The 16,014-nt window shown below is 40.0% G+C and overlaps 1 protein-coding gene and 1 pseudogene across 2 annotated transcripts; both read left to right on the forward strand.

The window, feature by feature from the left end:
• The first annotated feature begins 6,996 nt into the window (after window positions 1–6,996).
• On the forward strand, window positions 6,997–7,109 carry LOC132662607 (U6 spliceosomal RNA; annotated as a pseudogene).
• Window positions 7,110–7,931: 822 nt separating this feature from the next.
• LOC132661821 (membrane-spanning 4-domains subfamily A member 4D-like) lies at window positions 7,932–15,803 on the forward strand. Of its 2 annotated transcripts, none has more exons than XM_060606780.3 (7): window positions 7,932–8,186; window positions 10,877–11,046; window positions 11,387–11,485; window positions 11,702–11,758; window positions 12,343–12,474; window positions 13,520–13,621; window positions 14,081–15,803. In XM_060606780.3, the coding sequence occupies exons 2-7, from the start codon at window positions 10,927–10,929 to the stop codon at window positions 14,168–14,170; spliced, it is 600 nt and encodes a 199-aa protein (XP_060462763.1). In that variant the 5' UTR covers window positions 7,932–8,186; window positions 10,877–10,926; the 3' UTR covers window positions 14,171–15,803. The 2 variants fall into 2 exon arrangements, with proteins under 2 accessions (XP_060462763.1, XP_060462760.1); XM_060606777.3 differs by having other exon boundaries at window positions 7,934–8,186; window positions 11,387–11,521.
• The last annotated feature ends 211 nt before the right edge of the window (window positions 15,804–16,014 follow it).

The raw sequence follows: 16,014 nt of genomic DNA on the forward strand, positions 1-16,014 counted from the left end.
CCCTGCTCATATTCTCTCTCTCTCTCTCTCTCTCTCTCTCTCTCAAATAAACATTAAAAATTAAAAAATAAATAAATAAATAAACTACAAATCAATTATGTGGAGTGCCTGGGTAGATCAGTCAGTTAAGTATCCAACTCTTGGTTTTGGCTCAGGTCGTGATCCCAGGGTTGTGGGTTCAAGCCCCATGTCGAGCTCCATGCCTGCTTGGGAGTCTCTCTCCTTCTCTTTCTACCCCTCCCCCTTCAAAATAAATACACATTAAAAAAAATAGAGTACCTGGGAGGGATCAGCTCATACATTCACTTGCTGTGTTCAGGGAACCTCCTGGGAAAGGTTTAGAAATAGATTCTCATAAAATGATGTTCCCTAGTCTTGCACTAACATCTAGTTTAGATTGAATGATGTTTGGGGACACAGGTATGTGTTTCTCCTATTTTCTTACATATGGTGGCTTTTCTCTTAGATTCTTAGATGGCTTGCTCAGGCTGTGCTGGTGCCTAAGGCTCATGTAAGTTTTCCTTGAGTTGTCCCATGCAAGGAAAATGTAGGCGGATATTAATCTTATAAAAGCTATTTGTTAGGTAACGGCACTAATTATTGGAGAAGGTCATCATTGTCTAAGGGCATTTCTTTTTGCATAAAAAAAATTACCCAACTCTCTGGCTGCAAATTTAAGGTTGCAATTTCATAAGCCCTTAGAGCACTTCCAAGCTGTGCTGTGAAATGATCTCAATAGTGGGGATCATTTGCGAAGGTCAGGAAATAATTCTCCTAAAAGCCATATTCTGTCCAGAATGTGCAACACGGAGTATTTTGGTCCCCAAGACTGGCTAGCTAGTTTCCTTGGTGCTGTTTTATCCAATTTTACATAACAAATAATAAGGGTTTTTTTTTTTATCAGGATAAGTACTGTGATCCATGAAGAAGGTGTACTTGGTATGGAATTATATTCTCTAGGTGTTCATTATTCTTTTTTTTTTAATGTTTATTTATTTTTGAGAGAGAGAGAGAGAGACAGAGAGACAGAGAATGCATGGGGGAGGGGCAGAGAGAGGGAGACACAATCTGAAGCAGGCTCCAGACTCTGAGCTGTCAGCACAGAGCCCGAGGCGGGGCTTGAGTCCACGAGCAGTGAGATCATGACCTGAGCCAAAGTCAGATGCTCAACTGACTGAGCCATCCAGGTGCCCCATAAGTGTTCCTTATTCTTGTTGAGAAGTAGGATATTGCGCAAAAAGGCTCTCACTTCCAATGGGTGTGTTTTGTCAATCAGGAGTCAGCAAAAGAAAAATGGTAAAATACCATTTTGTCATCGTGAAGAATGAGTCACAATTTGTCCAGAGAGACATGAGAGAGGAGTGACAAAACTTTTGAGCTAATTATAGTATTATGAAGGTATAAGAAAAATACGCTTTTTCCTAACAACACACAGAATAAACACAAATGCATTTTTTGTCTTTTTTTCACTTTTTTAAAAATCTTAGCGAGGGATGGTGGGAAAAGGGCAGAGAGAGAGAGAGAAGGAGAGAGAGAGAAAATCCCAAGCAGGCTCCACAGTCAACGCAGAGCCCCACGAGTGGCTCAGTCTCACGGATCATGACCTGAGCTGAAATCAAGAGTTGGACACTCAACTGACACCCAGGTGCCCCACAAAATACATTTTGAGTATGGGAAGACAGAGTGCAGGAACTGTCATTGCTAAGAATTGGAACAAAGCCAGAAAATCATGGGATAATTCTTATCAGATTATTAGCCTGCATTAAACACAATGCCACCTGGGTCCTTTTACAAATTCAGTATCTAGGGACACCTGGGTGGCTCAGTGGGTTAAGCAGCCGACTTCAGCTCAGGTCATGATCTCCCAGTCCATGGGTTCGAGCCCTGCATCAGGCTCTGTGCTGACAGCTCAGAGCCTGGAGCCTGCTTCGAATTCTGTGTCTCCCTGTCTCTCAGCACCTCCTTTGTTCACGCTCTGTCTCTCCCTCTCAAAAATTAATAAACATAAAAAAGTAAAAAAAAAAAAAAAAACACAACAAATTCAGCATCTAAATACTAACTTCTATGTGTTTATGCCTTGTCTTTCCTACTTATTCTTCTCATTGAAAATAACAACAGTGATTTTTTTTTTCCCCTTGGATATTCTCCTGGAAAAAAAAAAAAGGCATTAAATTTCTATAAAAGGATGAATAGGTTTTACGGGATGTAATTGAGTCAGAAAAAATATTTGTGTTTTCCTTTATTGTTTCTAGGTATTTTCTTCATATAGCATGCTTCACAAGATTTTTATAGTGCGCTCTAGAACTGGAGTTGGAGTTCCAGTAAAAACATCTTTGTGGGGCAGGAACACCAAAACTAATGGCTAATGTGTCATTTCAGCCTCATTGATGGGGTTCAACATATTTTAAGGCAAAGTATCCAAATGGAGCAAGCTTGCAGGCTAGGACCTTCTGTTTCCTCTCAGAGTGATTTGACGTTACTTATTACGTTACGTACTAGCCTTTCTAACTCGCCTTAATAAGACAGAGGTCACAACGTTCTTCAGTAGCCAAGACACAATGTTAAACGCTTATTAATATCATGTCTTTCCTGGTCAAGATTTAAAACAGTTCCATTGTCTAATGTCTTTCATTTGGCATAGCGCCCATGTTTTACTTTGAAGCTTTATGGGTGGGAATTGCCTATGGAATCATAAAGATTCGTCCTTCTACCTGATCTTCCTGGGCCAACACACCCTCTGTCAGCAAGGGAAGTGCCAGGTTGTAAAGAACAATAGTATCAGGGGACACAACTATGGATGTTCAAGGAGGAAATCCAGACACCTACCAGGGCCAGTCGGGGCCAATGCCTTTCCCTCAGGAGGCACAGACCAATCTGCAGAACTTCCTACGGGGGAGCCAGTCGTCCTGGGGTGGTTCATGTTCCCCTAAATTAGCTATAGGTCAAAGTTACAGGAAGACCTAAGAGAAGAGTGTGGAGCGATCACAGTCATTCCCGTATCCAGAAGACAATGGGGACGTCATCAATAAGAGGCTGCGTGTACCATTTAGTCCAGTCTCCAAAATGTCCTGGATTTGAGAGCTCTGAATTTAAAATTTAGACGCTTACACAAAAGTTTCTCCAAATTATAAGGAGCTCCTTCAAGCAGGAGGCAATTAATTTGCAAAGAGTAAAGTTTATTTCTCCTAACTCAGAGGCACTTTCTCATTTGCTGGTTGAGCCAAATCATGATTGGCTTGATGATCATTCGCATGTGCATTATGGCCAAAGCCTCCTTTTCTGTGTTCTGCCTCTATGCCTGCAATTGAAAATTCCTCCATTTTCCTTGGGGAACCAATCTTTGTAATCCCTTCGATTTTTCTAGCAGTTAGACTATGTACATGTTCTTAATATCTGTTTCATGTGTTGTTTTCGAGCACAGAATTTGGGGAAGCCTATTGAGAATTAAGAACCATTCAATGCTAGGAGAGAAGACTACAGATGATATATTCATAGACTGACTCGCTTCACTCTATTCTTATATGAAGTTAATTATATCTAGAACTGTCTATTATGTCAGGAAAGAAAATTACAAAAAAAAGAAAAAAAGATGACTAGTTCCTCTATGGTTTTGGAAAATTAAGAGTCACAGAATAGGTCAATCTATGTTTCCAAAAAGACCAAGCTGTCTTAACTTCTCAGGTGTCTCTTTGCACTGAGTTGAGGTTCCGGAATGATTCTTTCCCCCCAAACTCCCTAGAATTCTTTTCTGCCTTATACAGGAAAAATTCCATAGTGGAAGATAGCAAATTCTTCCACAACTTTTCAGAATGTCAATTCACGGTGCTTAGTTCTATTTTAAATGTAGGGCACACATGTGTAATCATTTGTCAGTTTAAAGAATGTGAAATAAGAACGTGCTTTCGGAATCTCTTTCAGATATATGTCAGCCTAGGATGAACACTGTGAATGCCATATTAACAGGAGTATGGCTCATAGCCTTTGCTGCCAGTTTGGGCAGATTCATTTATGACATGCAAAACATATTAGATGATTTGCTCATTGTTATAAGGATTTCCTGGTCCAGTGAAATAATTTCCTGGTATTTTTCCACATACACAAAATGACTTCCAGAATGTATTCTCAATACAGGTGGCAGAAATGCACAGATTATCACTGAAAGGCCACTTGAAGTAAAAAAATCAGGGCCTTGACCCTGAATGAATAAATTTCTCTGTGCTCTAAGTTATTGTCATGCGAAGGCATGCGTACCAGGTAAAGCTAACTAAAACCTTTTTTTAGGCGAGAGCAGAATGAATGTCAATGAATTCATTCAGTGAATTTGATGCCTGTCCCTGGAAGGTAAACAATGAAAAGTCTAGATGTTTTGTTCCTTTCAGAACGATGATAGACAAAGCCCACGATTCTCTCTACAGACATCACATGGAGCCTATGCTGCCCTGATACACTGAGGACATAGTCAAGATTACTATGAAGTTCAAAAGCGTTGTTAAGATACCCCAAATTACATAAGCTTCAATAAAGCAATCTTTGCAAATCAACAGGCTTTCTTTCATGTTAGTGATGTCAGGAAAAACACGTAATAGGAGCTCGTGTCACTGTGTGAGTGTAACTACAAATTTGAGTGTCTGTATGATATAGTGGTTAATTATGCTGCATAGTCACTTAAGTTTGCTCTGTAGAGGAAGTCAGGGTGGGACATTTTATCACTGATGAGAGTAGGTCAATCATTTATGAATGAGAGCAAGCACGGTCAATGGCAAAGCTCATTTTGCTCAATCCTGTAAACTTTTTCTTCTTTTTAATGGTTTTTTTTTAAATTTATTTATTTTGAAAGACAGAGCACGAGCAGGGGAGGGGTGGGGAGAGAGGGAGAGAGAGAGAATCCCAAGCAGGCTCCACGCCGTCAGCACAGAGCCCAATGCGGGGCTCACACTCGTGAACCGTGAGATCATGACCTGAGCCGAAGTCAAGAGTTGGACACTCAGCCGACTGAGCAACCCAGGTGCCCCCCGTAACCTTTTTCTATGCAGGATTTTAATTGGCAGGGGATTATTATTCTAAGGCTCATCTCCTTTGTGCTTGAACTTGCCATCTGGGGGCCTCTGCATCTAGTTACCAGGGCTGTCGCTATGATGTGACCTCAGTGAAGGTCTGTGGTCCAGAGACTTGGAATGTTTTCTGGGACATTCTCTGCCATTTTTATATTTACCTCGTTGTTGTTAGCCATATAAAGCATATTAAAGTCCTGAGCCCCTGTGTCGTGTTACACATCTGTGTGAGAAGCCCCTCGTATTCAGTTTTGCCCCTAGGATCCACGTGCATAAGATTAGACTGGGTACACATTGAGGAGGTGTCTAGGTAGGTGTAGGTATTTGTATCAGAACAAGACAAAAGTAACCCGAAGAAGGATCCACAGGACATTGGGAGACATAAGGCCACGGGCAAAAGGCATACCATATGCTCCTCTGTTGTATGTCTTGATTTCTCCACAGATGGCAGTTGACTTGTCCTCCAGGGAGCATGGACCCTCTATAACATCTCCATATCATGATTATGATGATGTGGCTTCCCAACCCACTTAAGTTGTTTCATTTATCTCTTCAATGAGCAAGTCTTGGATTTGTTCTAGTTTGTGTTCTTGAAAATATATCCACGTCTCCATAGCAAAGAGGGCCTAAAGTGTCCTCAGAAATATGGGGGTCACAGGTTTTTTAAAGCTGACTTTGTTACAGTCGCCTACTCTTTCCATCAGTGGATGACCATTGAACATAAAAAATTAAGTATACAATGCTTATGCCATAAGGACTGTCATCATGTCAGAGCCTTCTTAACAAGAAGAAAGAGACTGTTGTAAGTCTGTTGGAGATTTAAGACGCTGGTCTGCTCCTGCAGAGCATGTCTCAGGACCACTGATCCGTACAATTTCTGGAAAGTCATTCACTTCAGACCACACTGTGAATGCTATTTGGAATTATGCAATAGGCCATCTGTGCCACAGTGTGATTTTTCTGATGCTTTCTCCACAGAATATAAATAGCAATGAACTATAAATAATTAAAAATAAACCCTGTCCTTAACATCTTACCTTGTAGTAGGCTCCCCAGTTTCCTGGGTCTTTGGACTTGGACCCAAATTATACATTGGCTCTCTGGGCTCCAATTGGCCGATTGTGGAACTTGGGACTTCTCAGCTTCCATAATCACCCATGCCAAACCTTTGTAATAAATGCCATTGCCATATCAGTGCATCCTATTGGTTCTGCTTCTCTAGAGAACCCCGATTAATACAAATAGATCTGTATCATGAAAAGAAACTGAATTTGTAATTGAAAGGCTTGTCACACAGAGAAGACTGGGGGGAGATGGCTTTGCTCCTGAATTCTATCAAACGTTCAATGAAGAAATAATACCAATATTACACAAATCCTTTCTGAAAACAGAAGAGGAAGAAAACCAATAGAGCTTTTTAAAAAATGTTTATTTTTCAGAGGGAGAGAGAGCACACAAGTGGGGGAGTGGCAGAGAGGGGTGGGGGGACAGAGTATCTGAAACAGATTCTGTGCTGACAGCCCGATGTAGGGCTTGAACCCACAGACCATGAGATCGTGACCTTAGCCGAAGGCAGGCACTTTAGAGGTTATTTTTGAGGCAAGCAGTAACCAGCTCTCCCACCCCCCCCAAAAGGATTTAAAATATCATAGGAAAATAAAATATGGATATATTTACATGAGCTTAGACCCATATATCCTTACCAATATTAATAAATTAATCCCAGAAATATGTATAAAAAAAGATACTTCATAACCAAACTGGTTTATGCCAGGTGCATAAGATAGTTTTACACCTTTGAATACAGCATAAAGGAGAGAAACCGTATGGTCATTACAATAGGTGGAAAAAAAGCTGTTGAAAGAGGTGAACTCCTTTCATAATAGAGCTTTTCAGCAAATTAAGAATATATTGAAAAATCTTCAGGTTAAGAAAAGGCAGAGCAGGGCTCACTTCAGCAGCACAGGTACTAAAATTGAAACCATTTACAGAAGATTAGCATGACCACTGCACAAGAATGACATGCAAATTCACGAAGAAAAGGCAGAGCATTCCTTTTGATGGATTCAAAACAAAAGCTAACAAGAACAGTGACACTTAACTCTTTTATACAGCTGTTGCCAGACCCAAGGATAGGAAAAGAGCATCTTTTCTTCCCCTTAGAAGCTTTACCTCAACTGCTTATGCCTTTCAGGAAGCGGGGTGGTGGTGAGGAACAGTGAGATTCTCCATCATTCATGATGGGAACCCATGGGCAAGTCCCATGCAAGAACCCAGAGAAACCATAGAGTCAAAAGGATGCCATATTTCTTCTTTCTTTCTAAGTTAAAGGATAATTTAGCCAAGGCTATAGAATATGCAAAATCTCCCTTATATTTTTGGATAATATAATTCCAGAGACATGGGCAAATAGCACATTACTCCCATCTCTGGGTTTCCTGGCTTAGGCTCTAAAAATATTGAGTGCTATTTTCCCATAATGATTTGTCAGGCAGTAGAAATGGGAGTAAGAAAGCTAAAGTCACTATAGAAGAACTATCATTGTTAACCAAACATACAAAGTATAATCTGGAAACAAAGAGGGTAAAAATCCCATATTTATGTAAAAATCTCATATTTTTTATCCAAGGTGAGGACTTCTATGGACAAATTAAGATTAAACTGTAAATCAAAATATCGCCCCAAACAGAGAGCACATGCTTCTTTCAAAAGGTCTTTGGGAGGGGGTGGGTAAATACGGATTGAGATTTGCCCTCACAATGAGAAAAGAGTGTGCAAAGCTTTGGCACTCAAAACTGTGGCTATCTGAACAGCAGAGATAAAGGATTATCTCTGTCAACATGATGCAATTTACCCCATCAGAGAAACCCATCTGCAAGAAATACAGCACAGAAAGACGCCTTTTAGGGTGAGGCTTCATTATCTCTTCATACAACAGGGAGTTATGTCTTGTTGAGGAAAACCTACGTATACCAAATTCCCACAGCTTATAGTCCCTGATAGGGACACAGATCATATACTGCTTGATGCTCTGGGGAACTTCCTTGGAAAGACTCTGAGACTGACTCTTTGGACTGATGTTTCCAGGTCCTGTACGGATATCTAGTTAAGACGCAATGCAGTTTGGGGACAGAGGTATGTATTTCTCTTTTATTCTTATTTTAGTGGCTATTCCATCGGCCTGTAAGGGGGCACTAGTTATCTGAGAAGGACATAAATGTCTAAGGGGATTTTTTTCCGATAAAAAAAAAAAATGCTTGACTTTCTAGTAGCAAACTTAATGGTACAATTTTATTTTTAATTTTTTTAATGTTTATTTTTGAGAGAGAGAGCACAAGGGCATGTGAGGGGGAGGGGCAGAGAGAGAGGGGACAGAGGATCCAAAGCAGGTTCTGTGCTGAAAGCACAGAGCCTGATGTGGGAATCGAACTCACAAACCATGAGATCGTGACCTTGAGCTGAAGTCAGACACTTAACCGACTGAGCCACCCGGGGGGTTCCTTAATGTTATAATTTTAAAGACCCATAGAACCTTTTCAGATTGTGCTTTGAAATTATCTCAGCCATGTAATCATTTTCAAAAGAGAGAAAACAAGTGGTCTAAAAATCATATTCTATCTAGAATTTGCAACACAGACTACTTTTCCAGTGTTCCCCAAGTCTAGCTAGCTAGTTCTTTTCATGCTGCATTATCCAATTTTTTGTTACAAATGATTACTTTTGATATTTTTTGTGAATAAAAGAACTTTGATCCAAAAAGGAGATATTCTTGATCTGGAATGATCTTATAATCTTTACTCTTGCTGAGAAGAAGTATATGGCATTGAGTGGGCAATCAGTTCTAAAGACTGCTTTGTAAATCAGGAATCATTGAAAAAATATTTTTAAAAATGTTGACTTTACCATCATGAACAGTGAGTCACAGTCTGTTCAGAGAAACATGATATTTTTGCTTCAGATATGATTAATAATAAGGAACAGGATTAAAGCTTTTGTAAAAAGCAAATTAGTGAAGACAGTATCATACTATTTATAATGTTACAAGATGTAAGAAAAAATACACATTTATTTCCATACTTAACATAGATACTCTGTTGGTAATAACAACAGAGATGATCAGTGTGAGAAGACAGTGTTCAGTAACTATCATTGAAACAAGGGTAGGAATAAAGTCAGAATATCATGGAACAATTCTATATAAAAGATTATTGGTCTGCATTAAACACAAATACTTCTATTTCCACTTGGATCCTTAGGCAAATCTAGTGTCTAAATACTAGTTTTCTTTGTGCGTGGCTTTTCCCCATCCATTTTCCATTTGAAAGTAATTATTCAGGATGCCCCCCAATAGTAGAAAATCTCCCCAAACTCAACTGTTTAAAGCCTAGTGTTGAATGGAAGCCTTACCAATAACATAAACAGTCAATTAACAAATATATTTTATGTTACATGTACTAAGTACTACATTCTTACAGTAAAGTAAACTAAGGGAAATGTTACTAAGAAAATCGTAAGGGATAGAAAATACACTTACAGTACTGTACTGTAAAAATCCACATTTAAGTGGATCTGTGTGGCTCAAAACTGTGTCATTCAAGAGTCAACTTTATAGTGTTTTTTTTTTTTCTTGGTCAATCTCCTAAGAATAAAAGGCATTAATTTCTGTAAAAGAACCATCAGATTTTATAGAACTTAATAAAGGTAGGTAGAAGAAATATCGGTTTTAGCACTACTGTTTTAATATATTTTCCTGATAAGTTTGAACATACCTGTACACCATGCAGCTAAAACTTTTTATAGTGAATTCTAGAGGTGACGTGAAATTGTGGCTGCATGGACCATATACCAAGATTCCCATGATCTCATTTCGAAAAGATCTGTACACAAGACAGAGTATCCATTGCCGTCATGATGAAGATAGCAAAGATGATACTATTTTTTGTTTATACTCAGGACGGTCCCTGTGTTCAAATAAAGAAAGATTTCTTGGTGTCAGAGAAGGAAAGCCTTCCGAACGTGAGCATTTTTGCTTAACATTTCTGTAAGCAGATCACGGGTGGAAAAGTGAGGATTTGGGCTTAGGCAGACACGGTTCCAAGCCACCTAGCTGGCTATGCCAGTGCGGAGCCATATGGTCCCTTCCGGACTTTCTGTGAGTTGTGCCTAGTTTGTATGGTGACTTAGAGGTAGGAAGAGGAAGCAAACTCGGAGTCTAAGAACACGCATGCTGCATTGTGGCTTCTTGAGTCAAATGCCGTTTGTTCTCAAACTTCAGAAAGAACTTCCTGAACCCAGAGACCAGGCAATAATAGCTCTGTCAGATACTACCTAGGAACAGAGGTGTAAATGAAAGAATTCTGCACAGCAAAATAAGGAATCAAAGTAACAAATATCGTCTCTCCATGGGGCCGGAATACCAGGACTAGTGGGCGATATGTATTTTCAGCTTCAGGGCTGAGATGGCCAACATTGTTTCAAGACAGAGGACCCATAAGACACACGCACCCAAGCTAAGATTCTCAGCTTCCTATAATGTAAGCGTACATTACTTACACAGCCTTCCTGAAACTCAATATAATAGAGAGTATGTCAATCTGAACCGCCTGAGGTACATCGTTAAATACTTAATAAGTGTCAGATTTCCCACCCTTGAGAACTGAAAAAATTACAAGTGTCCTAATTTCTTACATTTAGCACCGTACCTGTCTTTTACTTTAAAATATTTATGTGCATTAACTATCGCATGGAATCAAAGAGACTAATCCTTTTACCTGATCTTTCTGGCCAACACATGCTCCACTTGTGTTGTGACTCAACACCCCCAGTGGGATGAGCAACAGGGTTGTGAAGAACAACGGTACCAAGGGACACAACTATGGATCTTCAACGAAGAGATCCAGCCATCTACCTGGGCCAGTCGGGGCCAATGCCTCTCCCTCAGGAGGCACAGAGCAATCTGCAGAATTTCCTAAAGGGGGAGCCAGTTATTCTTGGGGTAAGTACAATGAAGGTCATCTAAGGATTCTGAGGTGGCTCACATTCTCCTAAATTCGCTCTGGGCCAAAGCCACATGATTACTTAAAAGTGTGGAGTGGTCACAGTGATTCCTATAACGAGAGGACTATGGGACTTTTAAATAAGGGACCGCATATACCATTTAGCCAAATCACCAAAGTGTTTTATATTTGGGAACACTGAATGTAAATTTAGGTACTGATCATGGAATCCCCAAATGAAAGTAGTCCTGAGTCATTTACAACCTCCAAATGTGGGGCAAGTAATTCAAAGAGTAAAGCAAATTCCTCCTAACTCAAAGGTACTTTCTCACTTTCTAGGTGAGCCAGATCATGATTGGCCTAATGAATATTTGCCTGTGGATCATGGTAAAAGTCTTTCTTTCATTCCACAAACTACATCTATTCCTAGAGAACACGGTATATACCTTCATTTTCCTTTTGGGACCAATCTTTGTAAGTAAATTGGAATCACTTTGATTTCTGTATTAGTTAGAGCTTACGTAAAATCCTTAATAGTTATCTATCAGCACAAAATTTAGGGGAAAGTATTGAGAAATATTTGGTGTTAGGAAAAAATACTATAGAATGAGAATACATTCACAGACTAACTCATTGAACTTTATCTTTGTACAGTTAATTATATCTGGAACTATGTCTATTGCGTCTGGAAAGAAAACAACAAAAAAAATGGTGCGTTTACCTACAATTTCAGAAAATTAAAAGAGGCATAGCATAAATCAGCCTTCATTTCCTGGGGTGCCTAGGTAGGTCAGTTGGTTAAGCATCCAACTTCAGCTCAGGTCATGATCTCAGGTTTGTGATTTTGAGCCCTGCATTGGGCTCTGTGCTGACAGCTCAGACAGAGCCTGGAGCCTGCTGCAGGGAGATTCTGTGTCTCCCTCTCTCTCTGCTCCTCCCACTCTCTCTGCCCCTCCCCTTCTCTGCTTATGCTCTCTTTCTCTCATTAATAAATAAACATTAAAAAAATGTTAAATCAACCTTTGTTTCCAGAATGATCAAGCTGTCTCAGACTCCCAGGTTTTTCTTTGCCTTGAGTTAAGATTCCAGAATGATTCCTTCCCTATTCCCCCATAGGTCATGCTGTCTGTGTCTGGCTCAGATGAGAAATTATCCAATAGTGGGTAACAACCCTGGGCATAATTTTGATGAATTCCAACTTTACTTACATTTTAAATATAATGCATACATATGTACAATCATTTGCCAGAGTCAAGAGGGTAAGAACAGGGACTCCGTTTCTGATTCTCTTTCAGATCTGTAGCAGCCTTGGAACGAACACGCTGGCTGCCATATTGGCTGGAGTGTCGCTAATAATCCTTGCAATCAGAACGGAAGTCTCCAGTCACTTCTTATCAGAAACAGTCTTAGCTCGTTATTTCTTAATTGTAAGTATTGAAAGACCTAGTGGAAAAAATATCTCCTGATATCTATCCACATATATAAAATTCCTTGCAGATGTCATTTTCATCCCAAGGGAGCAAGGGGGGGAGGGGCGTGTGACGCCTGGGTGGCTCAGTCAGTTAAGTGTCTGACTTTGGCTCAGGTCATGATCCTATGGGTCGTGGGTTCCAGTCCCACGTTGGGTTCCTCACTGACAGTGTGTACCTGCTTGGAATTGTCTCTCTCTCTCTCTCTCTCTCTCTCTCTCTCTCCCTCTCCCTCTGGCCCTCCCCAACTCATGCTCTTTCTCTCAAAATAAATAATAAAATAAGCTTAACAAAATTTTGAAAACAAAACCAAAAAACACAAGTGGGTAATAGGGCATAGCTTAAAACTGACAAATCACCTGAAGAAAGATGGTCAGGGCCTTGACCCTGAGTGAATAAATATCTCTGTACTACACATTATTGGTGATGTTAGGATCTAAGTACATCAGGTGAAGCTAAGTAAAACCCTTACTTTAGATAAAACCAGAATGGGTGCCAATGAATTCAGTCAATGATTGTGATTGCTGTCTTCATCAAGGTAAAGAGGAGTCTAGTTGTTGGGTCCATTCAGCACAATGACAGACAAAGTCCAGGATCCTTTCAAGAAAGTACGTTCAACAAAACCGACACTGATCTACTGATCATATGATGAAAATCACTATGAGCTACAAAGGGATCTTAAAACATTCCAATTTGTAGACACCTCAAGAAAGCATGGTTTGCAAATGAGCAGGCTTTTTATCAGTGGGTTATGTCAAGGAAGAAAGTGGATAACGGGATCTCACTTCATCTGTGTGAAAATTATAAAGGAATGAAATTGCAAATTTGGGAGTCTGTAAATTAGAGTCATTACGGGTATCTCTGCCCAGATTTTATCTGAAGGTGGGGCCAGACTGGGATATTTTCCTACCCTGGGTTATGAAGGAGAGTGTGCAGGGTCCACGGCAGGCCCTCTCTTTCTCAGGCCTTTAATCTTTTCTCTCCGCATGATTTTAATTTGCAGGGGATTATGATTATGAAACTGATCCTCATAATCCTGGGACTCATCGTCTCGGTGTTGCTGTCTGCATTTGGATGCAGTGCTGTCTGCTGTGATGTGACCTCAGTGAGTTTCTGTTATCCCGAGGACTCAGAATGTGTTTTAGGGTATTCTCCACCATTTGTACATTTACCTCTTTAAGTTTTACTGAACAGTTCAAACCGTAAAAAACTCTTAAGCCCCTCTTTCATGTTTGGAGCCCCTCGCACTCTGTTTTGCCACTAAGAGCCGCCAGCGTTAAGATTGACCCAACACCTATACTGACAGGGCGGAGCTTGCCTGGGATTTTCATTCTGTCCCTCTCTCTCTCTCAAGATAAATGAATAAACTTTAAAAAAAGAAGAAGAAGAAGTAGATTGGACCAGGCATTAGTGGAAGGTTGCTTGGCTGGACGTAGACGTTCATGTCAGAAAGAGTGGCCCCAAAGAAGGTCTGCACGTTAGGAGAACTAGGACCAGGGACAAGTGAAACGTCATATCATATCATGAAATGCCATCTACTGTGTTGTTTTTTTTTCCTCCACAGGTGGTTGTCGACTTATCCTCCAATGACTGTGGAGTTGCCGTAGCCTCTCTTTATCATTATTATGATGACGTGGCTTTCCAACATGCTTAGTTGTTGGAGATACCAACTTTTGAACCATTCCTGGACTTCCTCTAATTGTATCATTAAAAGTAAATCAGTAATCAGGTAGTAAATAGAGTCTTAAGTGTCTGGGGTGGGGCGGGGGGGGGGGATCCAAGGTCATAGATTTGCTGATGTTGACTCTGCTGGGGCCCCCTACTCTATCCTCAATTATGATTCCATTTGGACATGATCAATGAAGTACGTGATCCCTCCGCATCGGCACTGGCATCGTCTCATACCGTTGGCGGTATGAAGAAAAGGAACACACCAGAAAGGTTGTAGGTATTTGGGGATTCTGGTCTGGCCTTGGAGGATGTGTGCCAGAACAGCTGATCCCCACAATTTCTGAGAAGCCCTTCACTTTGGACTATAATGCTAATGCTATGCTGGGAGCTGTGCAATAGGCCAGCTAGGTAGATCATGTGCTTCCTGACACTTTCCCTAAAATGTACAATTTTCTATGACATAAATGAATTAAAATAAACCCTGCTTTTATCCTTTAACCTTGAAGTAGCCATAATTTTCCTTTATTTTCCATTTTGGTGTTCTCTGTCCCATTACGATTATACATCATGAAGTCAGTGATGGCCTTTTCAATTCAGGGTCCTGTAAAAGCAACCCAATGAGTAAAGTGTGACTGATGTTTGAAAATAGGGAAATACACACACTTTCTGCACACAGGTTCTGCTTTTTCAGTGATTGAGCCCCTGCAGGTCCTTATTCTCCTTTGCGTCGTGGATCCTGACTCAGCCTGAAGTAACCCACACACTGTGTGGCAAGGGAATAGTGATCATCACATTTCGACTTTTTGGAAAGGCCTGGAACACTATCAGTTTGTAATCTATAGTCAAAAGACACATGTGGCCTCTCTTAATATATGGCTAATCACAATTTAAGGAAGTGCTAGCAGATGGCTTAATGCAATTCTGCCTGTACCGCCTATAATAAGATCAGAAACTGGCAACTCACTGTGTGATTCTGGCTGAGCTGTTGCCACAGTCTGATAGCATTTCGTCAACTACAATATGTTACTGGCACTTAACACTGTCTTAAACACTAGACTAAGTCTATGGAAACAAACAAAAAAATGTAGAAAAAACATCCAAAGCAAACCTTATCTCTTCTTTTAATGCTTTTTCACAGAAAGGAAAGTCTGCTATACTCATTTACTAGTTCTAGATTTTTTAAAAGATTCTGTAGGATTTTCTACATAAACAACAATGTCTTCAATAGGGACATTTATATTTCTTACTTTCCGAACTTTAGGTCTTTCTTTTCTTGCCATATGACCCTGGCTATGACTTCCAGTAGATGTTGAACAGGAGTGGTGAGCACATATACGCTAGTATTGGGGAATAAGTAGTCAGTATCTCACTGCTGGGTATGTTGTAACTGTAGGTTTTTGTATATGACTTTTTCCAGATAATGGGAATCCACATCTTTTCTTAGTTTTTTGAGAGTTTTTTCTTTATCATGAATAAATAAATTTCGTCAGACACGTTTCCTGTATATTGAGAAGATCATGTGGGTTTTTGTATTTATTCTGTCAATATGATGAATTTTACGCATTGATTTTTTTGTTAAACCACTGTTGCCTTCCTGAAATAAACTCTGTTGGCTGTGGTGTGGTATCTTTTGATATACTTTTGGATTTGATGTGATAACATTTTGCTGTGGATTTCTGGACCTATGTTGAGAGTTATTGCCACATAGTTCTTATATCTTTGTCTCGTTATGGTATTGGAGCAATGTTGACCTTGTAACATAGAAGGGATTACGTCCAACTTTTTTTCCCTTAAATATTTGGTAGAATTAGCGATATATGATGGAGT

The sequence above is a fragment of the Panthera onca genome, chromosome D1 (assembly GCF_046562875.1).
Source record: "Panthera onca isolate mPanOnc1 chromosome D1, mPanOnc1 haplotype 2, whole genome shotgun sequence".
Taxonomy (NCBI): Eukaryota; Metazoa; Chordata; class Mammalia; order Carnivora; family Felidae; genus Panthera; species Panthera onca.